The following is a 27,899-nucleotide window of genomic DNA, read 5'->3' on the forward strand; positions in this document are numbered from 1 at the left end:
GGAAGCAATTGATGTTTCCACAATAATTGTGGGAGACTTCAACACATCACTCTCTCCTATAGATAGATCAACCAGACAGAAGACCAATAAGGAAATTGAAAACCTAAACAATCTGATAAATGAATTAGATTTAACAGACATCTACAGGACATTACATCCCAAATCACCAGGATACACATACTTTTCTAGTGCTCACGGAACTTTCTCCAGAATAGATCATATGCTGGGACATAAAACAAGCCTCAATAAATTTAAAAAGATTGAAATTATTCAAAGCACATTCTCTGACCACAATGGAATACAATTAGAAGTCAATAACCATCAGAGACTTAGAAAATTCACAAATACCTGGAGGTTAAACAACACACTCCTAAACAATCAGTGGGTTAAAGAAGAAATAGCAAGAGAAATTGCTAAATATATAGAGACGAATGAAAATGAGAACACAACATACCAAAACCTATGGGATGCAGCAAAAGCAGTGCTAAGGGGGAAATTTATAGCACTAAACGCATATATTAAAAAGGAAGAAAGAGCCAAAATCAAAGAACTAATGGATCAACTGAAGAAGCTAGAAAATGAACAGCAAACCAATCCTAAACCAAGTACAAGAAAAGAAATAACAAGGATTAAAGCAGAAATAAATGACATAGAGAACAAAAAAACAATAGAAAGGATAAATATCACCAAAAGTTGGTTCTTTGAGAAGATCAACAAGATTGACAAGCCCCTAGCTAGACTGACAAAATCAAAAAGAGAGAAGACCCATATCAACAAAATAATGAATGAAAAAGGTGACATAACTGCAGATCCTGAAGAAATTAAAAAAATTATAAGAGGATATTATGACCAACTGTATGGCAACAAACTGGATAATGTAGAAGAAATGGACAATTTCCTGGAAACATATGAACAACCTAGACTGACCAGAGAAGAAATAGAAGACCTCAACCAACCCATCACAAGCAAAGAGATCCAATCAGTCATCAAAAATCTTCCCACAAATAAAAGCCCAGGGCCAGATGGCTTCACAGGGGAATTCTACCAAACTTTCCAGAAAGAACTGACACCAATCTTACTCAAACTCTTTCAAAACATTGAAAAAAATGGAACACTACCTAACTCATTTTATGAAGCTAACATCAATCTAATACCAAAACCAGGCAAAGATGCTACAAAAAGGAAAACTACCGGCCAATCTCCCTAATGAATATAGATGCAAAAATCCTCAACAAAATACTTGCAAATCGAATCCAAAGACACATTAAAAAAATCATACACCATGACCAAGTGGGGTTCATTCCAGGCATGCAAGGATGGTTCAGCATAAGAAAAACAATCAATGTATTACAACACATTAAAAACTCGAAAGGGAAAAATCAATTGATCATCTCAATAGATGCTGAAAAAGCATTTGACAAAATCCAACATCCCTTTTTGATAAAAACACTTCAAAAGGTAGGAATTGAAGGAAACTTCCTCAACATGATAAAGAGCATATATGAAAAACCCACAGCCAGCATAGTACTCAATGGTGAGAGACTGAAAGCCTTCCCTCTAAGATCAGGAACAAGACAAGGATGCCCGCTGTCACCACTGTTATTCAACATTGTGCTGGAAGTGCTAGCCAGGGCAATCCGGCAAGACAAAGAAATAAAAGGCATCCAAATTGGAAAAGAAGAAGTAAAACTGTCATTGTTTGCAGATGATATGATCTTATATCTAGAAAACCCTGAGAAATCAACGATACACCTACTAGAGCTAATAAACAAATTTAGCAAAGTAGCGGGATACAAGATTAATGCACATAAGTCAGTAATGTTTCTATATGCTAGAAATGAACAAACTGAAGAGACACTCAAGAAAAAGATACCATTTTCAATAGCAACTAAAAAAATCAAGTACCTAGGAATAAACTTAACCAAAGATGTAAAAGACCTATACAAAGAAAACTACATAACTCTACTAAAAGAAATAGAAGGGGACCTTAAAAGATGGAAAAATATTCCATGTTCATGGATAGGAAGGCTAAATGTCATTAAGATGTCAATTCTACCCAAACTCATCTACAGATTCAATGCAATCCCAATCAAAATTCCAACAACCTACTTTGCAGACTTGGAAAAGCTAGTTATCAAATTTATTTGGAAAGGGAAGATGCCTCGAATTGCTAAAGACACTCTAAAAAAGAAAAACGAAGTGGGAGGACTTACACTCCCTGACTTTGAAGCTTATTATAAAGCCACAGTTGCCAAAACAGCATGGTACTGGCACAAAGATAGACATATAGATCAATGGAATCGAATTGAGAATTCAGAGATAGACCCTCAGATCTATGGCCGACTGATCTTTGATAAGGCCCCCAAAGTCATCGAACTGAGCCATAATGGTCTTTTCAACAAATGGGGCTGAGAGAGTTGGATATCCATATCCAAAAGAATGAAAGAGGACCCCTACCTCACCCCCTACACAAAAATTAACTCAAAATGGACCAAAGATCTCAATATAAAAGAAAGTACCATAAAACTCCTAGAAGATAATGTAGGAAAACATCTTCAAGACCTTGTATTAGGAGGCCACTTCCTAGACTTTACACCCAAAGCACAAGCAACAAAAGAGAAAATAGATAAATGGGAACTCCTCAAGCTTAGAAGTTTCTGCACCTCAAAGGAATTTCTCAAAAAGGTAAAGAGGCAGCCAACTCAATGGGAAAAAATTTTTGGAAACCATGTATCTGACAAAAGACTGATATCTTGCATATACAAAGAAATCCTACAACTCAATGACAATAGTACAGACAGCCCAATTATAAAATGGGCAAAAGATATGAAAAGACAGTTCTCTGAAGAGGAAATACAAATGGCCAAGAAACACATGAAAAAATGTTCAGCTTCACTGGCTATTAGAGAGATGCAAATTAAGACCACAATGAGATACCATCTAACACCGGTTAGAATGGCTGCCATTAAACAAACAGGAAACTACAAATGCTGGAGGGGATGTGGAGAAATTGGAACTCTTATTCATTGTTGGTGGGACTGTATAATGGTTCAGCCACTCTGGAAGTCAGTCTGGCAGTTCCTTAGAAAACTAGAGATAGAGCTACCATTCGATCCAGCGATTGCACTTCTCGGGATATACCCGGAAGATCGGAAAGCAGTGACACGAACAGATATCTCCACGCCAATGTTCATAGCAGCGTTATTCACAATTGCCAAGAGATGGAAACAACCCAAATGTCCTTCAACAGATGAGTGGATAAATAAAATGTGGTATATACACACGATGGAATACTACGCGGCAGTAAGAAGGAACGATCTGGTGAAACATATGACAACATGGATGAACCTTGAAGACATAATGCTGAGCGAAATAAGCCAGGCACAAAAAGAGAAATATTATATGCTACCACTAATGTGAACTTTGAAAAATGTAAAACAAATGGTTTATAATGTAGAATGTAGGGGAACTAGCAGTAGAGAGCAATTAAGGAAGGGGGAACAATAATCCAAGAAGAACAGATAAGCTATTTAGCGTTCTGGGGATGCCCAGAAATGACTATGGTCTGTTAATTTCTGATGGATGTAGTAGGAACAAGTTCACTGAAATGTTGCTATAGTATGTAACTTTCTTGGGGTAAAGTAGGAACATGTTGGAAGTTAAGCAGTTATCTTAGGTTAGTTGTCTTTTTCTTAGTCCCTTGCTATGGTCTCTTTGAAATGCTCTTTTATTGTATGTTTGTTTTCTTTTTAACTTTTTTTTTCATGCAGTTGATTTGAAAAAAGAAGGGAAAGTTAAAAAAAAAAAAAAAGAAAAAAGAAAAAAGACAAACAAGGAAAAAAAAAAAAAAGATGTAGTGCCCCCTTGAGGAGCCTGTGGAGAATGCAGGGGTATTCGCCTACCCCACCTCCATGGTTGCTAACATGACCACAGACATAGGGGACTGGTGGTTTGATGGGTTGAGCCCTCTACCATAAGTTTTACCCTTGGGAAGACGGTTGCTGCAAAGGAGAGGCTAGGCCTCCCTGTATTTGTGCCTAAGAGTCTCCTCCTGAATGCCTCTTTGTTGCTCAGATGTGGCCCTCTCTCTCTGGCTAAGCCAACTTGAAAGGTGAAATCACTGCCCTCCCCCCTACGTGGGATCAGACACCCAGGGAAGTGAATCTCCCTGGCAACGTGGAATATGACTCCCGGGGAGGAATGTAGACCCGGCATCGTGGGACGGAGAACATCTTCTTGACCAAAAGGGGGATGTGAAAGGAAATGAAATAAGCTTCAGTGGCAGAGAGATTCCAAAACGAGCCGAGAGATCACTCTGGTGGGCACTCTTACGCACACTTTAGACAACCTTTTTTAGGTTCTAAAGAATTGGGGTAGCTGGTGGTGGATACCTGAAACTATTAAACTACAACCCAGAACCCATGAATCTCGAAGACAGTTGTATAAAAATGTAGCTTATGAGGGGTGACAGTGGGATTGGGAATGCCATAAGGACCAAACACCACTTTGTCTAGTTTATGGATGGATGTGTAGAAAAGTAGGGGAAGCAAACAAACAGACAAAGGTACCTAGTGTTCTTTTTTACTTCAATTGCTCTTTTTCACTCTAATTATTATTCTTGTTATTTTTGTGTGTGTGCTAATGAAGGTGTCAGGGATTGATTTAGGTGATGAATGTACAACTATGTAATGGTACTGTAAACAATCGAAAGTACAATTTGTTTTGTATGACTGCGTGGTATGTGAATATATCTCAATAAAATGATGATTAAAAAAAAAAAAAGCAATTGGTGCTCTTTTTCACTCTAATTATTATTCTTGTTATTTTTGTGTGTGTGCTAATGAAGGTGTCAGGGATTGATTTAGGTGATGAATGTACAACTATGTAATGGTACTGTGAACAATCGAAAGTACGATTTGTTTTGTATGACTGCGTGGTATGTGAATATATCTCAATAAAATGAAGATAAGAAAAAAAAAAAAAGCTCTTTCAGTAAGTATAAAATAAACATTCTAAGTAATAAAAAAAAAAAAAACAAAAAAAAAAAACTGAATCCTATGGTGGGCAATGTCCATGATCAACTGTACAAATACTAGAAATCGCTTCCATGAACCAGAACAAACATATGAGAATACAATTAGAAGTTAATAATAGTGGGGCATATAGGGAAGAAATATATACCTATTGCAAACTATATACTACAGTTAGTAGTATTTCAACATTTTTTCATAAACAGTAACAAATGTACTATACCAACACTACGAGTCGACAATTGAGGGGGGTTGGTTAGGGATGGGGAGGATTCGAATTTCCTTTACTTTTTTTCTTTTTTCATCTTTCACTTTATTTCTTGTCTGGCGTAATGGAAAGTTTCTAAAAATTGAACAAAAATTAAGTGTGGTGATGGATGCACAGCTGTATGAGGTACCCAGGCGCAAGTGATTGTACACTTTCGATCTTTGGATAATTGTATGGTATCTGAACAATCCCAATAAAAATTAAAAAGGAAAAAAAATATTGCATTAAAATATTATTTATCTTGATTAGTGAGTCTTCTGGTGCTCTCATAACCTTTTGTGCCTGAGGCACTTGCCTTCCTAGCCTCAACCTCGTCCTGGCCCTGGTTAGAAGTAATCTAGTAGATTACTAGTCTTCTGCCCAGAGCAAGAGTATATAATTTTACGTACTAAGAATTGATAATACTAGTTATCAGTGATTCCTGTCTGTTGAAGTAGGTTTTTCTTTGCTAATTTAATCTTAATCTAGTTCAAATTGCCAATGTACATATTTTATGTAATAAAATTGGTACTTAAGAATTTTCACTAATTCAGAATAAGCCTCTGTTCCCACCTCCCTTGTTATTTTGAAATGAGCAGTTTATTCTCCAGTGTGTATACCTTAAATAAATTTAGGGCCATGAGTTGTTTAGAAAAAATATGACCAATATTTAATTGAAACAAAATATACTTGGGTTAAATTGGAATTTTGAGTTGGGAGAGTCATGGGAAAGTTAAAGAATAATTTATCCCTGATAACTGGTTAAGAAGACTTGAACATCTCTTTGTAGTGTCACTTCCTATTCAGAACTGCACATAATCAAGTTCTTAATTAAGAAACAGAGAATCTTAGGCAGAAATTGTAGAAAAAGCTTTCATTATTTTAGAGTTTTTCTTGTTGAGAGCTAATAAGCAGATTCATAAAGCACTCTTTAGAAGCATAAAAATAGGCATTTCACAGATTGTTTTGTCAAGTACTTGTGTTTGAATTTAATTTGAAATTCATTAGAAATAAAATTGTGCATTGAAACAATGTTAAATGCATTCAATTGTGTGTGTAGGTGTGTGCAGGTGTTTAACTGTGATATATGTATTGTGATCTATAAGTTGGAATAATTTATGAAAAATTGTTATGTATATTTAATTAAATTGATTTTTATTTGATTATTGCAGTGTCTAAAAATGACTACAAAACGAAGTTTGTTTGTGCGGTTGGTACCATGTCGTTGTCTACGAGGGGAAGAGGAGACCATCACTACTCTAGATTATTCTCATTGCAGTTTGGAACAGGTTCCCAAGGAAATTTTCACTTTTGAGAAAACATTGGAGGAACTCTATTTAGATGCTAATCAGATTGAAGAACTTCCAAAGGTATGTTAATTCTGTCTTTCAAGAATTACCTTGGTTATTTTTATGCCTATTTCAAAATAGAAATATGATATTTTTAATATTGCCTTAATGCTGTCCATATGTGTATCTGTGTTGATCTTCATTTTTTGTTTAGTTTTCTCTTCGGGTGTACACCACATTCAAGTCTTTTCTTAATAGATTTTTTATTTTAACTTTTATCTCTTTGAGCCAATTACTTAAAATTTTTTCGTATTTATCACCAGTTGTTTTATAGCCATTAAGGTAGATAATAAGTCTACATGATTTCTGCAGCCACTGTACTTAACCAGTAAAAGAATTTATATTAATGTTATCTTTTCCTAGCTTTCATAAGACACAATAATAGCTATCAGTTTTTTAAGGATATTGTTGTATTTTGTTGTTCATTGCTGATAATAACTATGAAGTCATTCTATTAGTATTTCCATTTTCATTTTTTAAGTTGAGGAAAATGGGATACAGTTGTAAATAGCTTGCCCAAGATCATACAGTTATTAAGTGGCAGAATAGGGATTCAAACCTAGGCAATCTTACTCCTAGGTCCACTATACTGCCTCATTACTGTATTTTTCCTTTTAATCTTTGTATTTTACTGTGTATCATATAGTACTTTTTTCAGAAATGCAATTTTATTGATATATATTCACACACCATATAATCCATCTGAAGTATACAGTCAGTGGCTCACAGTATTATTGTATAGTTGTACATTCATTGCCACAGTCGATTTTAGAACATTTTCATTTATGGTACTTTTCTTATTGAGGGTAGGCATTAACTTGAATGAAAAACTGAGTAAAAATTTTTCTTACTTGCTTTTATGTAACAAGTTCTTTTTCTCTTAGTTCTTAGGTGGGATAAATCAGACCCCTTTAAGATTACCAATTTGTTTGGGTAACTTTACCGTAAAACTTTGTCTTGTACTTATCATTTTTGAGAACATGATTCTGTTTCTCATTACCATATTTAAGATCATTTTAGAAGTTAAGATGCTGAATATCCCAGTGCAGGGTAGCTATTTAAAGTTGTGTTTTTCAATATTAAGTAAAGAACTAAGAGAGTTCTATAGGCCATTTCATAAGACATATTTCATTTTGTATTTCTGAAATTCAAACTTTAATTTTTTTATTCTCAGAATGAAGTATAAGGGATGTGGTGAAAGGAGAGGGTCTCACCATAAAAATGCCCTTTTCATTTTGATATGAATCACATGGCTAGGCCCAAGGGCTGAGGAGGTCTAATAACTGAGTTGTTTATCTTAACATACCTGGCAATTTTACATTGGAATTTTCAAGAAATGCTTTCCTTAAATAGCTTATTCACTGCCATCCTGACAATAGGTTTTGTTTTTTGTTTTTGTTTTTGTTTTGTTTTTGGTGTGGAACTCAGAAGTTGACTTCATTTATTCACTGCTTGTGATTAAAATGTGTTACTGGGTTACACTGCATTATTGTAATTTTAGCGTAACAATATATTTGCTTTCTTATATGTTTTCTCCAAATCAGAATTTTTTGTTTTGAGTTGTTTGAAATGAATTGTTTTTATTTAATTTATTATATAAACTTTCAATTATGGAAGAGGATCCCTGAACACAAGCTCCAAACTTGACTGTATTTAAAACCTAGTTATTTTTTGACTACCTCAGCCACGATACAACCAATTACTTTTTGTCACTGAGTGCACTTGCTCAGTGCAGAAGTTTGAGGATGTAAACCATACTGAGTGATTCAGTTGTATTCAGGTCCATGATAGAACAACCAGAGCAATAAAGAGATCTTCCCTGATATTTGTTTGAGTGTAACTCATTCAGTTTTTTTGTTTGTTTTGTTTTTAAAAATTTTATTAGAGAAGTTGTAGGTTTACAGAAAAATCAAGCAGAAAATAGAGAGTTCCCATAAACCTCCCTACTATTAACAACATGCATTCATGTGGTACATTTGTTACAATAGGACAAGCATTCTGTTTTAATAAGATTAATTATATTTAATTATTTATAGTCAGTGGATGAAATATTTACCTTAAAAGATAATCAAAATCCTTTCCTTGCTTGTTTTAATAGCAACTTTTTAACTGTCAGTCTCTACACAAACTGAGTTTGCCAGACAATGATTTAACAACGTTACCAGCATCCATTGCAAACCTCATTAATCTCAGGGAACTGGATGTCAGCAAAAATGGTAAGGTTTTTTTTTCTAATTTTTTATACTTTTTAATATTTTTGTTTATTTTTTTAACTCAGATCAGAATGTATTATCAAATTATCTTCATCAAAGAATAAATCTGTGAAAATAAATGTGAAGATATTTTTCCATTTTATTTAAAGGTTTTATAACCAATTTCATATCAAATGATATAAAATGTAATAGTCTTGGCTTACAATTTGTTGTGATCTATCTATCTATCTATAAATGCTATAGAAACTTCCATGTATGTATTTATGTATACTTACAGCTACATATTTGTATATATTCATTGTTTTGTTTGTAATGAGAAATTTGTAATAACAGTGGTGTCCATTGTTGACTACATAAAATGATACATCAATAGGAGTGAAATATAATGTGGCTAATAAAAAGAACAGATAGTTCTATCAGTGCTGACATGAAATATTGACAGTGTAAAGATAAAAAAAAAGCTGTGGAACATTAGAAATATTGTTTAACATTTGTTGAGAGTCACTGTGCACCAAATACTGTATTAGGAGCTAGTATTACGATTGATGGTGAGAAGTAAAAGGACATCATCACTGCCTTCCTGGGGCATTATAGACTTCTCTTTGTGATATTTTTGCATGATACACATCGAAGAAAGTGGAGGATATAGTCCAAAATATCAGTTGCTTACCTTAGAAGGAAAGAGAAGTAGGCACCAGAAATCATGAATGTCTTTTTTTTTTTTAAACCATTTTTAAAATTGAAATATATTCACATACCATACAATCATCCAAAGTATAAAACAGTTGTTCACAGTATCATCATATAGTTGTGCATTCATCAACAAACAAATTTTTGACTATTTTCATTACTCCAAAAAATAAAAACAATGATAAAAATAAAAGTAAAAAGAACACTCAAAACGTCCCATGCCCTTCCTCCCACATATTAGTCATTTACTTTTTGTCCCCGTTTTTCAACTTATTTGTCCATACACTGGGTAAAGGGAGTGTGAACCATAGATTTTCACAATCACACAGTCATACCATATAAGCCATATAGTTATACGCTTGCCTTCAGAAATCAAGAATACTGAATTGCAGTTCAACAGTTTTCAGATATTTCCTTCCAAATAGTCTGAAAAACTAAAAACCAAAAAGGAATAACTATATAATGCATGAGTTACCTCCAGAATGACCTTTTGACTCCATCTGAAATCTCTCAGCCACTGAAACTTTATTTTGTTTCATTTCTCTTCCCCCTTTTGGTCCAGAAGGCTTTCTCAGTCACACGATGCAGGGTCCAGGCTCATCCCTGGGAGTCACAATCCACGTTGCCAGGGAGATTTACGTCTCTGGGAGTTGTGTCCCACGTGGTGGGGGAGGGCAGTGAATTTACCTGCGGAGTTGACTTGCAGAGAGAGGCCTCATCTGAGCAACCAAAGAGGCCTTCTTGTGGTGACACTTAGGCACAATTATGAGTAGGCTTAGCCTCTCCTTTTCAGTAACAGGCTTCATAACGGCAAGCCCCAAGATTGAGGTTTTGGCCTATTAAGCTGGTAGTCCCCAATGCTTGTTAGAATATCAGGAATTCCCCAGTTGGGGAGGTTTATTATTTCTGCTTTTTTTTTCCCAGTCCCCTAAGGGGGTTTTGCAAATACTTTTTATTCTCTGCCCAAAGTACTCTGGGTTGTATCTTTGCTTTGTGCTAACCTGTACAAACCAACAAGATGTCACTCTGTAGTCAAGGTTCCATGTAATTATGGTATTTGAGTAAACTGGTTATACAAGTTATATTATATAATGTACTACAGAAAATGTAGATTTTGCACCAAATAAACATCTCTTCCTTTGGTTCCACACAGAAGCCAAAATTTTAAAACACAGTTAATATCATCCTGTACACTTTAGTCTGATCTACCCCAACCAAGTCCATTTCGTTCATATCTCCAGTCAAAATCTGATCTCCTTTTCCACCTGTTTAACTGTTGAATCATGGGCCAATGCCAACACTCTGGCTCTAAGTCCCAGGCGCAACACAGACACCCAAAGCTCCAGGGACTACCACGTCACACAAAAACAGCACAGAATCTCAAACTTTAGAAATAAATGTTACAACTCATGAGTAGATGTGACTGCTGTAAGAGCTTACAATCTGAGAAGCTTTACATAAACCTTCCCCTGATAACCCATACTCCCAGATTCAAATCTCAGTTTGCACATTATTATTAGTCCATATTAATGAGGCATTAAAATGTTTGTCTTTTCATTTCTGGCTTATTTACTCAACCTACTGTCTTCACAGTCCATTCACCTAGTTGCATACCTCACAACTTCATTCCTTCTTGCTGCTCCCTCATGCAAAAGATTCTTGTATTGATACATTTAATCACACTTATTGACCACTCTAGGTTTCACTAGGTTATGCAGTCTCAGTCTTTATCTTCTATCTTTCCATCCGGTGTCACACATACCCCTAACCTTCTTCTTTCAACTGTGTTCACAATCATCTTTTTTCAGTATTTACAGTATTGTGCTGCCATCACACAGTATTGTACTATCCATTTCTGGATCCATACAGTCAATCCTCTAGAACATTCTGTACTCCTCCAACATCAAAGGCCCAATTTCTACCCGCTTTCTATTTCCTGAGTATCTTCATTCCTACACTCTTCTCCAGACCTCTTTCCTGTCTTTTCCTATCTGTCTGTAGCACTCCCTTTAGCATTTCCTGTAGAGGAGGGGAAGTCTCCTGTTCACAAAGTCTCTCAGTGTCTGTTTATCTTTAAATATTTAAAACTCTCCCTCATTTTTGAAGGACAGTTTTGCCTGATTTAGGATTCTTGGTTGGCAGTTTTTCTCTCTCAGTATCTTGAATATATCATACCACTGCCTTCTTGCCTCCATGGTTTCTCCTGAGAGATCCACACTTAGTCTTATCAAGCTTCCCTTGTATGTGATGGATTACTTTTCTCTTGCTGCTTTCAGAATTCTCTGTCTTTGACTTTTGAAAATCTGATCAGTAAATATCTTGGAATAGGTCTATTTGGATCAGTTCTCTTTGGGGTATGCTGTGCTTCTTGGATCTGTAATTTTACATCTTTCATACAAGTTGGGAAATTTGCATTGAATATTTTCTCTGTTATTCTTTCTGCCACTTTTCCCTTCTCTTTTCATTCTGGAACATCTATAACACGTATATTTGTGCACTTCATGTTGTCCTTCAGTTCCCTCAGAACCTGCTCATATTTTCCATTCTTTTTCCTACCTTTTCCTTTGTGTGCAGGATTTCAGATGCCCTGTCCTTTTCCTTCTGCCTCTCCAAGTCTGCTGTTGTATGTCTCCATTGTTTTTTTCATCCCTTCTATTGTGCCTTTCATTTCCATAAGTTCTGCCGTTTGTTTTTTCAAGTTTACAGATTCCTCTTTATGGTCATCCAGTGTCTTCTTTATATCCTTCATCTCTTTTGCCATATCTTCCCTCAGCTCATTGAATTGATTTAGGAGATTTGTTGGAAGAACTTTAATTAGTTCTTCCCTCAGTTCATTGAATTGATTCAGCATTAGTTGCCTCAACTCGTGTACCTTGGTTGAACTATTAGTTTATTCCTTTGGCTGGTCCATATTTTTGTATTTCCTAGTATGGCTTGTTATCTTAAGTTGTCTAGGCATCTGGTTTTCTTGATTAGTTTATTCTGGAACTCATTTTCATTCTTTTACCTAGGGGTTTCTTTTTGGTTGGCTTTGTTCTCTAACCTTTGTTGTTCAGTTCAACTTATTCTAGACCTCAGTTCTATTTAGTTGATCAGAGTTTTTCACCTCTTCTTTTTCTGTTTCTTGCCCTGCTTCTCTGTAGCCTTTTTGTGAGAGGGTCTCCTCAGATATGGTTGACCCTAGTCAGGTTTTCCCAGTCTAGAGAGGCCCAGGTCTCAGGAGGAGGATACGGAGTTTCCCTGAGAATGAGACCTTCCTGTGAGGCCTCTAGACTCAGTGTTTTTCCTATTCTTTCCAGCAGGTGGTGCTTGCCAGCCTGCAGTTCCCCAACCGTTGTAAGGAGGTGTGGTGCCTGTAATTCTCTTTAGATTCTGAGCCTGTTGGGGTGTGGCTAACTGAAGCTGGAATCTGAATTGCAGCCCCTTGGGTCTGAGTTCCCAGAAAGAGGGCTGCTTATTGAGCTGGACCTCCCTCCACTCTCCCAATCCTAGGAACTCCAGCTGTCTCCTGGGAGCACTATTCCCTTCTCCCCTCTCCTCTTTGGGGCAACTCCAGCTTAATTCCTTGGTCAGCCTGAGTTGCCAATTAAGGATTGGGGTGGAGACTTTGTTCAGAAGTAAATCTGAAATTCAAAGAAGTTCTGGGTACCCTGTCACCCCTCGAGACTAGCCTAGACCTTCATCTTGGGCTATTTGATAGAAAATAACCACATATGTTACTTTTAAGTTTGGAAAAAAAAGAAAAGAAGAAAAAAAAAAGTCCCTTTTTAAAGCCTTTCCCCAGCCTGGAATAGCATATTTAAAGAAGGGCTTTGTGCTATTATCTGGATAATTACTCTCCAACAGCTTTGATTCTACCCTTGCCAGGGGGCTACTGAAGTGTGAAAAGATACAGAGTCAGTGAGAAAGGAGAAGAGACAACATGCAGGAAACAAAAAAAAAAGTGTTTTTGGAGCCAGGGAATGGGTGCTGGCTTTTATGTGCCCCACCTTCCCGGAGCCCAGCCCTTCTCTAGCACTCCCAGCTCCAGAAATTAATTAATTTGTTAATTCTGCAGTTGAGGCTGAGTTAAGCCCCCCTTCTTGCTTCCATCAGAATGTTTTTTTTTCCTTTCAGGAAAAGGCAGTCCCTGGGGTCTGGGTTGGGAGGGGCACCCAGACTTACCCTGTTCGGGGTAACTTACAAAATTCGCTGCGATCTCAGCTTTTCCACCGGTTCCAAACTTGTGTACAATGTGTGACTGGTCACTGGAGACCCCAAAAACCCTGTTTTATGCAGTTCATGGATAATTATCAGCTGCCCTTGAGAAGAGACTGAATTCCACATCTCAGCACTCTGCCATCTTGCCCTGCCTCTCCGAAGCATCTTTTAAAAAGTATTTTACTTCCCTTGCACTTTCTGGACTGTCTAGTTCGGTAATATAATCGTCCTCAGAGGCTGCTTTGCCCCTTAGCACAGGCTTTATATGACCCAGCAAGGCTGAAACTGCAGGATTCCTGTATCCTCACTTTCCTGGCCTAGATCTGGCTTGATGAGGGGCTCCATCTGTTGCAGAGTACTCCCTCAGCCAACCCAGCATTCCATTTGTCTCCAAGGCAAGGAAATAGCCGCCAGCTGCTGCTTCCCTCAAGGGTGGGGGCAGGGCTTTCAGACCCAGGACTGGAAACATTCTCTGTCCATGTTTTCTCAGTCTTTTTGTCTCTCACTGATCTGGGCCTTGAAATGTCCTCCCCTGTCCACCGGGTCTTCAGACAGTGAGTGTATTTTTCACTCCTGTGAGAGATTCTAAAATCTTTGTACCTGGTGGGTGGGTTCCGGTCTGCTGTTTCTGTGTCTCCCAAATGGAGACCTAGTGAGGGAGAGGGGATAGGACTGGTTGGTCTTGGATGGAAAATTCTTACCTGCTATGTCTTCTCTTTCTTCAATTAGGCATTTGCAGGGTCTTTCTCCAGTCTATATCCTCCTCCAGGGTTTCAAACAATTCAGAATTGTCCTTTTTTTCATAGCATCTCTGGAGAGAAGTTTTCAGTAGCTGTTTACGTTGCCATGTTGATGACGTCCATGTATGTCTTTTATAATTACAAAAGAGAAAGGAAATCCTATGAGTATAGTCTCTAAATATTCTGCCCAAAGATACTACTTTCAAAGGACAATATATCTCAATAAAATTGCATTGAAGAAAACAATGAATACTAAGTCATATTTCAAATACTTCTTTATAATGTTTGGAAAAAACCCTTATAAATGAATCTGAACACATTAGTGCAATGGCACTGGCAAATATTTAGTAATTATAATCCATATCTCTTGGTTCCAAAGTCAGACTTTGTCCCAATAATATGAGCATCAAGTAGTACATGTTGTATCATATCAATTTTGTTTCATGACTTAGTGTGAACCACTTAGGAACTGATTAAAATACTCATTGTGTTTTCACAATTAACTCTTAGCTTTGGCAAGTGAATTAATCAGTTATCTACCTATGTCCACCAAAAATTAAAAAAGGTTTCTTAAAATATGTATTGTATACTAACCCCTAATCTCTACATCCTAGTTATTTACTTGTGGGCAATACATATATCATGCAATAAAATTGCATATTTTGTAGGAAAATCATCAAATTAATACTTCTTCTTAAAGGATTTAAACCAGAGATCATTTTATTCATATTCATCCTAGTTGAAGGGAAAGGTTAAAAGTTGTTAATGCCCTCCTGTTTTTCAGTATGGCTTAATTAATTCTCAAATCAGTAAATTTTCACTTTAAAACTAGTACTATAATTTAAAAAAATTGTTAGAGTCATTTAACTTTATGGTTAAGAATATTCTGTTACATATGGGAAGTTTGTTTTCTAAGTAAAACTTTTATAATTTGTTATTTAGATTTGAGTCATTCATGATAATATCTTATTTTCTTCCAGCGTATTTTAAGAATTTCAAGCCTAAATGAAAAATGTAGGAAAAATACCCACATTCACCAATTCTTAGCATTTTGTCACTTTTGCTTTGTCACTTTCATATATATAGAAAATTCAAATGAATTTCAAATATATTCAGAGAAAAATGTAAAAAGTTGTTTGTGTTTAAAATGCCTTTTTCCTAAACCTGTTTAAATTTAAGTTGTTGTTATTATGAACTTCACCCCTAAAATATTACAGTCAGTATGCGTGTCTTAAGAACAAGGACATTTTATACATAAAATATTATCACTCTCAAGATATTTTGTTGCTGAATGGTGTCCTTTTTAGCTATTCCTCCCCTCTTCTACGTCTTAATCCAAACTTAAGTCCAAGATTCATCATTTGTCTTGGTCTGTCAGGGTCACAGAGCGGCCTGTTATGATGTTCATGTTTTATGATCTTATTTAGCCTAACAGGAGAGCACGAAGGCCTGCTTCCAAATGCCAGGCTGATTTGTAATAAGACCAAAGCCTACTAGATGTCAGGAGCTGTTTTTTGTTTCTCATGGACATAGAGAGAATTCTTCTGCAACTAAGCCAGAGTAATATAAAGAGGATAGCCATGTTGTTAAGTATCTAATCTAGTGCTGTATTATGTTTGAGCAATAGAGGCAAATTTTTAGAGAAAGAGTATATGACAAAGAAATAACACTATTTAATGAAGTCAAGTCAGAATAAAAAAGAACAGATAGTTGAACTTGTTAGAAAATCAAGAAATAATTCAAGGTAAAATTCAGGTTCTGCATACTTTATGTGTAAGGATAAGATAAGCCATCTTTGGAGGTAGCTATTACAAGTAGGCCTCATTAAGAAAGTTGTCTTAAGCAAAGATTTGAAAGAAGTGAGGGAGTTGGCCATGCAGATAGCTTAGGTGAGCCAGCAAGAGGGAACTGCCAGTGCAAAGGCTGTAAGGTATGCATTTTCATAGGATGCATAAAGAAAAGGAGGGTCAGGCTAGCTAAAACAGAGTGAACAAGATGGAGAGTAATAGGAGTACAGGTCAGAGAAATAGGGATTTGGGGGAGCTAATAATGTAGCCTCTTACGGGCCATTGCATGGCTCTAGTTTTTACTCTTAGCAAAATGAAGAATCATTTGGAAGGTTTGGAGGAGATCATTTAAAGAATACATGATCTGACTTGTTGTTAAAACATTTACTTTAGCTAAGTGTAGAAAGTATGCTCTGAGGGTACAAAGGTGAAAAAATAGACCAGTTCAGATGCTTTTTCAGTCATCTGTGATGATAGTGTTAGCAATAGTGAGAGGTGGACAGACAGAATAATATATGAAGGTGGAATCAACTTTTTGCATGATTTTCATGATGGATTGATATGGGATGTGAGAGAACATTCAAGGATACCTCAAGAATTTTGGTCTATACAACTGGAAGGATAGAGTTGTGAAATGTGTGAGAGGAGTATTTTATGGAGGAAATTAGTAGTCCATTTTTGGACATGTAACATTTGCTACATCTATAAGGTATCCAGTTCTTCATAGAGGTCTGAAATTCAGTCAAGAGAGACCTGTGCTGGAGGTTTGTGTTTGGAGGTTGTCAGCAGTATTTAAAGCCTGAGATTAGATGCAGTCATCAAGGGCATGAGTGTGAAAGAAAGGAGGCCCACAGAATGGGCCCTGGAGTCACCCCAACATTAAGAGATCAGGAGTTAGAAGAGGTAGGCACCCAAAATATACCAAGAAAAAACACTACTGAGGAAAGTGGAAAACTATTAGAGTGAAAATATTTATTTTCCTCACTGTATTTTCACTCTTCAAGATAAAGAACCATGTCTTAGTGTCTGTATTACATATTATAGTGTCTGACACTTTGTGAATACTTGTACATAGTAGCTGAATGATAGCAAGGATAGGTAATTTCAGTTTGGAACATGTTGAGTTTAAATAGTATGAAGTGGGCATTTGAAAATTCTTATTTGGAGTGAAGGAGAGGGGTGGAAACTGTGGAGATAAACATTTTGAACCTAAAATTATATATGGTGAGAACTGAAGTAAATACATTGCTAGCAATTTGTAAAAGCAGAAAACAGATGAATATTTCAAAACTCTTTGCCTAGGACAAAATTATTTCTATGTATCTGAAAACTGAAGATGATTTAGAATTACAGGCATTGATTTGTTACTTTTAATAAAATACATGTTATGGATTAATGTACTTTAAAATATGAAAAATTTGAATTGCTTATATTTGTAATTGTGGAAGATGATGGAAGCATTACTTTTCATTAAATATTAAAATAGTAAAAGTCTAATATAAACCTCTTGAAACCATTCATTCTCCATATAAAATTTTGGAACAAATGTATTTCAGTCTTTGGTTTTCTCTTTAGGTAAACTTTATCATGTACAAAAAATACTATTTGAATGTACTTAAAGATTTTCATAAGAGCTGAAGAACTGAGATATTTAGCTAAGTTTTAAAATGAAGTGGGGTACTAATGAAAACAATAAATAATTTCTCCCCCACCTAAATGTGGAATGTTTTAAGATAAACAAAACTAACAGTATATAAAAAGAAGTATACAGCACTAACAAGTGGGACCCATTCCAGGTATGCAAGGCTGATTCAACGTTTGGAAATTTATCAGTGCAATCCACCACTTCACCAGCCATAAAACTAATTCAGGAATTCCATTCTTATATATTTACCTAAGAGAAATGAAAACGTATGTCCACAGAATGTCTTGTTTATAGTTTTTCATAGCAGGTTTTTTTTTGTAATAGTCCAAAACTTCTTCCTCTTTTTGCCCTCTGCAAGTCTCCTATTTGTAACCCTTGTGCATCATAGCCTGCCTATCCTGGGAGCGGCCAGGATGTGCTCCCCTCAGGTTCTGCTATTTTTGTTTTTTACAGTTTTTTAATTGTGAAATATAGCATATGTACAGAAAAGTAAAAACTTTCAAAGTACAATTTAACAATTAGAGAGCAAATTTCAAAGAATGTTATAGGTTACAGTTCCACAATTTCAGTTATTTCTTTATTGTGAAGTAGAACATATACACAGAGAGTATGATTTAACAAGTAGTTATAGAGCAAATTACAAATAATGTTATGTGTTATAGCCCCACAATTTCAGTTATTTCCTTACTATGAAATATAACGTACAGAAATGTGATAATATTCAAAGTACATTTTAACAAGTAGCTGTAGAGCAAATTTCAAAGCATGTTATGGGTTACAGTTCCACTGTGTCAGTTATTTCCTTCTAAGCTAGCCTAGTACCCTAGGAACTAATTATATAAAGGTTCAGTATTCGTAATCTTTGTTAAATTCTATCCTGTTTGTTGTTACCCCTCTCTCTTTGTTTGATCACTTTCTCAATCTTCAGGGATATCTAGGCAGTGACCACCTTAACTTGTTCGTATTGAAAAGGATGTCAACATTAGGAACAGAGATGCATCTGATTGCTGTTCTTGGAGAGAGGCTGTTGCCTCTGGGTTTGGGAACTTACCTGGCATAGGAACACTCTGGAGGATTTAAGTTTTTGAAAAATAAACTTAATGAGTACAACTTTTCTAGAGTTTTAAAATATATAATCAGTTCAGCAAAGGAGTACTATTTGAATGTATCAGAAGAGTTATTTTAATGTATCCTCAATAGAATTATTATTAGAAGACAGATTATTAGTTGAAAGATTGATACGGACTTAACTCCTGAAGAGTAAGATTTAGTAGCCTTAAATACTTTGTAAGCAAATGAATGAGTGAAAAGAAGAAAATTAGTCTCAAGTAATAAGAATTTTGTTATTGGTAGGTAAGTTGAATTCAGCAAATGTTTGTAGTACAAAGATGCAATAGACTAAATAGTTACAGTGTGTTTAGAGTAGAGAATTGAGTTAACCTAAAACCTACTAATGGTAATAAAGAAGCACAAAGATGCTATCATTTATTGTGGTATAAATACCCTAAAATGTGTAATTGAAAGTGTTAGGAGTATTAAATTTTGTTGAGTTTGTTTTGATGAGAGGAAGAAAATTACCTTTTCACTCAAAAGAGGATGAATAAATAATGTAAAGCAACCCATGTTTAAAACTTAAATGAACTGAAAAATAAATTACAAAAATCAATTCAAGAAGTAGAAAACCTAAATGACAGTGAATACAACATGAATTTGAGTAAGTAGTCCATAAAGTACCAGGCTTAGTTTTATGGTCAAGTCCGGCTAAACGTTCATGGAATTTGATACTCCCTAAATTATTTTAACTGTTCTAGATATTAAGGAAAGTTTTTTTTGTTTTGTTTTGCTAAGGACATAACATTATTGGAAACAAGTAGGTTGGGGGGAGGAGAGGCTAGGAATGGAGCTCTGGGGCAGGTGGTGGCTTCTCCTCATCAGAAGGGCGATCAATGAAGTTGGCGAGCATAGCAGCTGTGTCATCCTGCTCCTTTTCCTGAAGAGCTGATGCCTCTGTCTCTGTCTCTTTTGCAGATGTCTCTGGTGGAGGTGGTGCCTTGTCACCCTCACCCTTAGTCCCCTCTTCCAGCAGGGTCGTGGGATGGGGAGTGGGCTCTTCTTCAACAAGCTCCACACACCTCCAAGGCCAGACTGCTTGCCTCTTGATGAGTTTTTTTTTTTTTTTTGTTAAACAGCATTTAAATATTTTTGTCTGCCTACAGTTTCTGTTGCAAATGTGATTAGTTTGCTTGAATAAATAGGAAATATGTGTTGGCCATGTTTTCCTCTTGAGGGTTATCATAGAGTTTTGATTAAGGACAAATGTTTGAAATGTTGGATATGTTTAAGTTCACTGTGCTTAAAATGAACTAAGAAGTTGTATAGACTTGGTTAAAGGGCTGCCTTCCTGAACTTCAAATTAAAAGCAATAAATTCCAGTGATTCAAATCATTGGATTAAATGTAGTATTCTGCCAGAAAAGCTGAAATGGAGTCCAAAGAGACTGAAATGGTGTCCAGGTTTCAAGAAATGGTAAGAGGAAAAATCAACCTGTAGGAGCTGCTGTTCCTCTGAGTTACTGAACTATTCAGATTAGGCAGAATTCCTTTCAAGTACTACTAAACAGGAGTGGCAGGTTCCCAGGACAGTCTGTTTTGTCATTTTGAAAGAGAAACCTCTCAGACTCTCCAAACTGGGTATGTAAGTGTTGTCAGATGGGGAGAAGTGGATGAATAATGGGGAAAAGGTGGGGGGTGGGAAGAGATACCCCCCAGGTGAGTGAGTCTCCCTGGTGACATGGGACACGGATTCTGGAAATGAGCCTGAATCTTGCATCGAGGGGTTGAGAATGCTGTTTTTGACCAGTAAGGAGAAAAGAACGGCAACAAAATAGGCTTCAGTGGCTAAGAGATTTCAAGTAGAGTCAAGAGGCTGTCCCCGAGGTTACTCCTTTGCGAGCTTCAGCTATATCCTAAATGGCCACAGTATGATAAGCCCAAGTCAACAGTAGTCCCCCAAACCCTAAAGAATACCTGGGTCTCTATCTGAGATTCTATAAAAGTTTCACTCAGCACGTTTTTTCTTTAGAAACTTAAATCCTCCAGAGAGCTCCTATGCCAGCTATGTCCCAAAACCCAGAGGCAACAGCCTCTTCAAGACCAACCAGTTGTGTTCCCTTTTCCCATAATGTCAACACCCCTTTTTGGTGTGGGTAGGTTGTGGTGGGCACGTCCTGGATGTCCCTGAAGGTTGGGAAAGGGATTGGACTGGAGGAGGGGTTGGTGGCAGACTGGGTGGAGTTTGGCAGGGATTGTGAGTGCTGGGTCTCTGTGTGGTTTTCTTTTTCTTGGTTGCTCTGGGGTATTGGAGTGGCTGTGGCGGGGCCGGGGGGGTAGGTTGCTGGGATGGTGGAGCTGTGACCCATGGCATTCTTTGGGGTTTGCTGTATGGCTGCTTGTTGGGTTGTGGTTTGAGAGTTGTCACCTTTTTGTGTGTAGGTTATGTTTCACAGTGGGGAGGTGGTGGGACTGTGGTGCTGTGACCCATGGTATTCTTGGAGGTTTCCTGTATGGCTGCTTGTTGGATTGCACTTGGAGAGTTGTTACTTGGAGACTTGTATTCCATAATTATGTGTGTGTGTGTGTGTATAAAGAAAGGGGGGAAATAACCAACTCTTTTTTTTGTAAAGGGAGTACAAAGTCAATAACAAACCCTGGTAAAGACAGTTTGGTAAAGACAGTTTAAGCTGAAATATTGGGATGCCTCAGGTAGAATGACTGGAGTCCTCCTGCAGGCTGACTCAGGCATGTTCTCCTGGGACAGCCAGAGAAACATGAGAGCTGGTGGAAATTAGCTGGGACCTTTTCAAGCCCTTGCTTAAGCACTGACTCTCCTGATGTTTCATTAGCCAACACATATCATATGGCTGAGCACAGAATTGGGGTAAGGAAAATACATTCTGCATTTTGATGGGAGGAGTTGCACTATCAGGTTGAAGGTAGGTGGTACAGGAAGATATAGAGTTGTTGGGCTAGTAATTAACCAATCAGTCACATATATCCAGAAGTAAACCGAACAGGAAATGTGTAATATGACCTATATGGAAAAAAGGCATAATACTATGGAATAGTAGAGTGAAATAGAAAAGTCAGTCCGGAAACAAAATCATGAATAGTTGAGAATTCAGAATATGACAGAGGAACCTCTATAAAATTAGTGGAAATAGGATAATGCAAATTCAGTAGGTTTTGGCACAGTGTTTTTACACAGGAAATGAATAAAAATAGAACCCTACCTCATACCATACACTAACATAAATAGCAATTAGATTAAGGAAAGCAAAACACCACAATTTGTAGGTAATGTAGGAGAATATTTTTATGACTTCAGCTTATTCATGATATAAAAAGCATAGGCAATAAAAGAAAATAATTTGCTACATGACAAAATATAAAAAATACGTGATAGGCTTTGAGAAAAACTTTGAGCAATATATATATATACACATGTATATATTCTGATATTTATAAGGACTGTTTACAGTCAGTAATAAAAGATAATCCAATAGAAAATGTACAATGAACAGGGAATTCAAAGAAGAAATAAATATGAGCAGTAAGCACATGAAAAGTATATTCATCATCATTAGAACTCAGGAAATTAGTTTTAATTTATATTTCTTTTATTTCTGGTAAGGTGTAACCCTTAAATTGGCTAAATAACAAAGAATATGGGGAAATCAGTATTGTAGTATGAAAATTAGTATTGCCACCTGTTCCGGTTTGCTAATGCTGCTGGAATGCAAAACACTGGAAACGGATTGGCTTTTATAAAGGGGGGTTATTTGGTTACACAGTTACAGTCTTAAGGCCATAAAGTGTCCAAGGTAAGTCATCAACAATCAGGTGCCTTCACTGGAGGATGGCCAGTGGCATCCAGAAAACTTCTGTTAGCTGGGAAGTCACATGGTTGGCATCTGCTCCAGAGTTCTCGTTTCAAAATGGCTTTCTCCCAGGGCTTTCCTGTATAGGCTGCAGCTCCTCAAAAACATCACTCTTAGTTTCTCTTGGGGCATTTGTCCTCTCTTAGCTTCTCAGGAGCAAAAGACTGCTTTCAAAGGCCATCACCAAAATGTCTCTGTAAGCTGCAGCTCTTCTCTCAGCTCCTGTGTGTTCTTCAAAGTGTTCTTCTTGGCTGTAGCAAGCTCTCTCCTTCTGTCTGAGCTTATATGGTGCTCTAGTAAACTAATCAAGGCCCATGCTGAATGGGCAGGGCCACACCTCCATGGAAATTATCCAATCAGAGTTATCACCTACAGTTGGGTGGGTCTCATCTCCATGGAAACACCCAAAGAATTACAGTCTAATCAACACTGTTACGTCTGCCCACACAAGAATACATCAAAGATAATGGCATTTTGGGGGATATAATACATTCAAACTGGCACACCACCCTGAGGAAAAATTGGGAAGTAGGTAGCTAACCATTGATAACTATGTGCCAAGCCCTGTTCCAGCGTTGAACAAGACAGGCAAAGGTTCTCTCCTGAGAGAGTATGTATTCTTAGTGGTGGTTGGTAGACAATTATAAAGATAGGTAAATGTATGGTAGACTGCTTGAGATTGCCTCATACATATATCACTAGTGCTTTGTTTATATTTTTCGTTGTTTTCTCCCCTATGCTTCAGTTTTTTAAAAATGCTATTTTATTAAGATTTTTTCACACAATTTAAGATTTTGTATACAATCAGTGGTTCACTGTATCATCACATAGTTATGCATATATCACCACAATCAATTTTAGAAGATTTTCATTACTCAGAAAGAAAGAAAGAAAGAAAGAAAGGAAAGGGAGGGGAGGGGGGAGGGGGGAGGAAGGAAGGAAGGAAAAGAAAGAAAGAAAGAAAGAAAACCCAAAACATCCCTTATCCTCATCACCCCCTGTTATTGATCCCTGCTGTTGGTATGGCACAATTGTTACGGCTGATGAAAGAATATTAAGATATTTCTGTTGACTGTAGTCCATAGTTTGCATAGGTACATTTTTACCATATGCCACATAACACTATCATTAACTCCTTGTAATAGTGTCATACGTTTGTTACAGTTCATGAAAGAACTTTTATATTTGTATTGTTAATCGCAGTCATTGTCTACCACAAGATTCACTATGTTATACAGTCCCAAGTTTTAACCTTTCCTTCTTGGTGAGATACTTGACTCCACACTTCCCATTTGAATCACATTCACACACAATACAGCATTGTTAATTATACTTACAGTATTCACAATAATGTGCTACCCCACTTTATCTATTTCCGAACATTTAAATTCAACCTAGGTAAAAATTCTGCACATATATTAAGCAACTTTTCCACATTGTCTAGGCTCACTCTATCCCCCTGGTAACCTATATTTTATGTCTGTGAGTTTACGTATTATAATTAGTTTATATTTGTGAAATCACACAATATTTGTCCTTTTGTGCCTCACTTAATTCACTAACATAATGTCCTCAAGGTTCATCCATGTTGTCCTGTACTTTAGGACTTTGTTCTTTCTTATTGCTGAAAAATATTCCATCATACGTATATACCACGTTTTGTTGATCCATTCATTGATTAAAGGACACTTGGGTTCCTTCCATCGTTTGGCAATTTTGAATAATGCTGCTGTGAACATCAGTGTGAAAATGTCTATTCATGTCCCTGCTTTCAGTTCTTCTGGGTTATATACCAGGTAGTGGGATTGCTGGATGGTAAGGCATCTCTATACTTAGATTTCTGAGGAACCGCCAAACCATCTTTCACAGCAACTGCACCATTTTCCATTCCCACCAGCAGTGAATAATCGTTCCTGTTTCTCCACATCCTCTGTAAAACTTGTAGTTTCCTGTTTAATAGTGGCCATTCTGGTAGGTGTGAAATAATAGCTCGTGATTTTGATTGGCATTTCTCTAAAAAGCTAGTGAAGATGTACATCTTTTCATGTGCTTTTTAGCCATTCATATTTCCTTTTGGAAAAATGTCTGTTCATGCATTCAGCTCATTTTCTAATTAGGTTGTCTTTTCCTTGTTGAGTTGTAGGATTTCTTTATGTATTCTGGATGTCAAACCCTTACCAAGTATGTGGTTTACAAATATTTTCCCTATTGAATTGGCTGCCTTTTCACCATTTTGACAAAATCCTTTGAAGCATAGAGTGTTCAGTTTTGAGGGGGTCCCATTTATCTATTTTTTCTTTCATTGCTTGTGCTTTGAGTGTAAGGTCTAGGAAACTACTGCCTATCACTAGATCTTAAAGATGTTTCCCTACATGTTCTTCTGAGAGTTATGATACTTGTTCTTAGATGTAGGTCTTTGATCCATTTAGAATTAATTTTTGTACAGGGTGCGAGATAGGGGTCCTCTTTCATTCTTTTGGATATGGATATCCAGTTCTGCCAACACTATTTATTTATTTATTTATTCATTATTAAATAACTATTTTACTTCCAACATGTTTAGCAACATCTGTGAACTTGTTCCTACCATACCCACCAGAAATTAACAAACCATATTCATTCCTGGGCATTCCCAGAATGTTAAATTTACCCACGATAGCTTATCTCTTTTTATTGGGTTATTGGTCCCCCTTTGTTAATTGAGCTCTATCACTAGTTCTCCTGCATTCTACATTATAAACCATTTGTTTTACATTTTTCAATGTTCACATTAGTGGTAGCATATAATATTTCTTTTTGTGCCTGGCTTATTTCGCTCAGCATTATGTCTTCAAGGTTCATCCATGTTGTCATACATTTCACGATATCATTCCTTCTTACTGCCACGTAGTATTCCATCGTGTGTATATACCATATTTTATTTATCCACTTGTCTGTTGAAGGACATTTGGGTTGTTTCCGTCTCTTGGCAATTCTGAATAATGCTGCTGTGAACATTGGCATGCAGATATCTGTTCGTGTCACTGCTTTCAGATCTTCTGGGTATATACCGAGAAGTGCAGTTGCTGGATCAAAGGGTAATTCTATATCTAGTTTTCTAAGGAACTGCCAGACTGACTTCCAGAGTGGCTGAACCATTATACAGTCCCACCAAAGATGAATAAGAGTTCCAGTTTCTCCACACCCTCTCCAGCATTTGTAATTTCCTGTTTGTTTAATGGCAGCCATTCTAATTGGTTTGATTTGGTATCTCATTGTGGTCTTTTTTTTTTTTTAATTAAATCTTCATTTTATTGAGATATATTCACATACCACGCAGTCGTACAAAACAAATCGTACATTCGATTGTTCACAGTACCATTGCATAGTTGTACATTCATCACCTAAATCAATCCCTGACACCTTCATTAGCACACACACAAAAATAACAAGAATAATAATTAAAGTGAAAAAGAGCCTCATTGTGGTCTTAATTTTCATCTCTCTAATAGCTAGTGAAGCTGAACATTTTTTCATGTGTTTCTTGGCCATTTGTATTTCCTCTTCAGAGAACTGTCTTTTCATATCTTTTTTTTTTTTTTTTTTTTTTTTTTTAAATCATCATTTTATTGAGATATATTCACATACCACGCAGTCATACAAAACAAATTGTACTTTTGATTGTTTACAGTACCATTACATAGTTGTACATTCATCACCTAAATCAATCCCTGACACCTTCATTAGCACACACACAAAAATAACAAGAATAATAATTAGAGTGAAAAAGAGCAATTGAAGTAAAAAAGAACACTGGGTACCTTTGTCTGTCTGTTTCCCTCCCCTACTTTTCTACACATCCATCCATAAACTAGACAAAGTGGTGTTTGGTCCTTATGGCTTTCCCAATCCCATTGTCACCCCTCATAAGCTACATTTTTATACAACTGTCTTCGAGATTCATGGGTTCTGGGTTGTAGTTTGATAGTTTCAGGTATCCACCACCAGCTACCCCAATTCTTTAGAACCTAAAAAGGGTTGTCTAAAGTGTGCATAAGAGTGCCCACCAGAGTGACCTCTCGGCTCCTTTTGGAATCTCTCTGCCACTGAAGCTTATTTCATTTCCTTTCACATCCCCCTTTTGGTCAAGAAGATGTTCTCCGTCCCACGGTGCCAGGTCTACATTCCTCCCTGGGAGTCATATTCCACGTTGCCAGGGAGATTCAATTCCCTGGGTGTCTGATCCCACGTAGGGGGGAGGGCAGTGATTTCACCTTTCAAGTTGGCTTAGCCAGAGAGAGAGGGCCACATCTGAGCAACAAAGAGGCATTCAGGAGGAGACTCTTAGGCACAAATACAGGGAGGCCTAGCCTCTCCTTTGCAGCAACCGTCTTCCCAAGGGTAAAACTTATGGTAGAGGGCTCAACCCATCAAACCACCAGTCCCCTATGTCTGTGGTCATGTTAGCAACCATGGAGGTGGGGTAGGCGAATACCCCTGCATTCTCCACAGGCTCCTCAAGGGGGCACTACATCTTTTTTTTTTTTTTCCTTGTTTGTCTTTTTTCTTTTTCTTTTTTTTTTTTTAACTTTCCCTTCTTTTTTAAATCAACTGTATGAAAAAAAAAGTTAAAAAGAAAACAAACATACAATAAAAGAACGTTTCAAAGAGACCATAACAAGGGAGTAAGAAAAAGACAACTAACATAAGATAACTGCTTAACTTCCAGCATGTTCCTACTTTACCCCAAGAAAGTTACATAATATAGCAACATTTCAGTGAACTTGTTCCTACTACATCCATCAGAAATTAACAGACCATAGTCATTTCTGGGCATCCCCAGAACGTTAAATAGCTTATCTGTTCTTCTTGGATTATTGTTCCCCCTTCCTTAATTGCTCTCTACTGCTAGTTCCCCTACATTCTACATTATAAACCATTTGTTTTACATTTTTCAAAGTTCACATTAGTGGTAGCATATAATATTTCTCTTTTTGTGCCTGGCTTATTTCGCTCAGCATTATGTCTTCAAGATTCATCCATGTTGTCATATGTTTCACCAGATCGTTCCTTCTTACTGCCG

General features: G+C 36.7%; 1 protein-coding gene across 8 annotated transcripts in view; it reads left to right on the forward strand.

Moving 5' to 3' along the window:
• Positions 1-27,899, forward strand: part of ERBIN (erbb2 interacting protein) — a 196,204-nt gene that overhangs the window by 87,113 nt on the left and 81,192 nt on the right. For all 8 annotated transcript variants that reach the window (XM_037801905.1, XM_037801906.1, XM_037801904.1 and 5 more), the window contains exons 3-4: positions 6,450-6,647; positions 8,725-8,842. In XM_037801905.1, coding sequence (XP_037657833.1) covers positions 6,459-6,647; positions 8,725-8,842 — 307 coding nt within the window. In that variant the 5' untranslated portion in view covers positions 6,450-6,458. The remainder of the gene's footprint in view (positions 1-6,449; positions 6,648-8,724; positions 8,843-27,899) is intronic.

This window comes from Choloepus didactylus, chromosome 13, assembly GCF_015220235.1.
Source record: "Choloepus didactylus isolate mChoDid1 chromosome 13, mChoDid1.pri, whole genome shotgun sequence".
Classification (NCBI taxonomy): domain Eukaryota; kingdom Metazoa; phylum Chordata; class Mammalia; order Pilosa; family Megalonychidae; genus Choloepus; species Choloepus didactylus.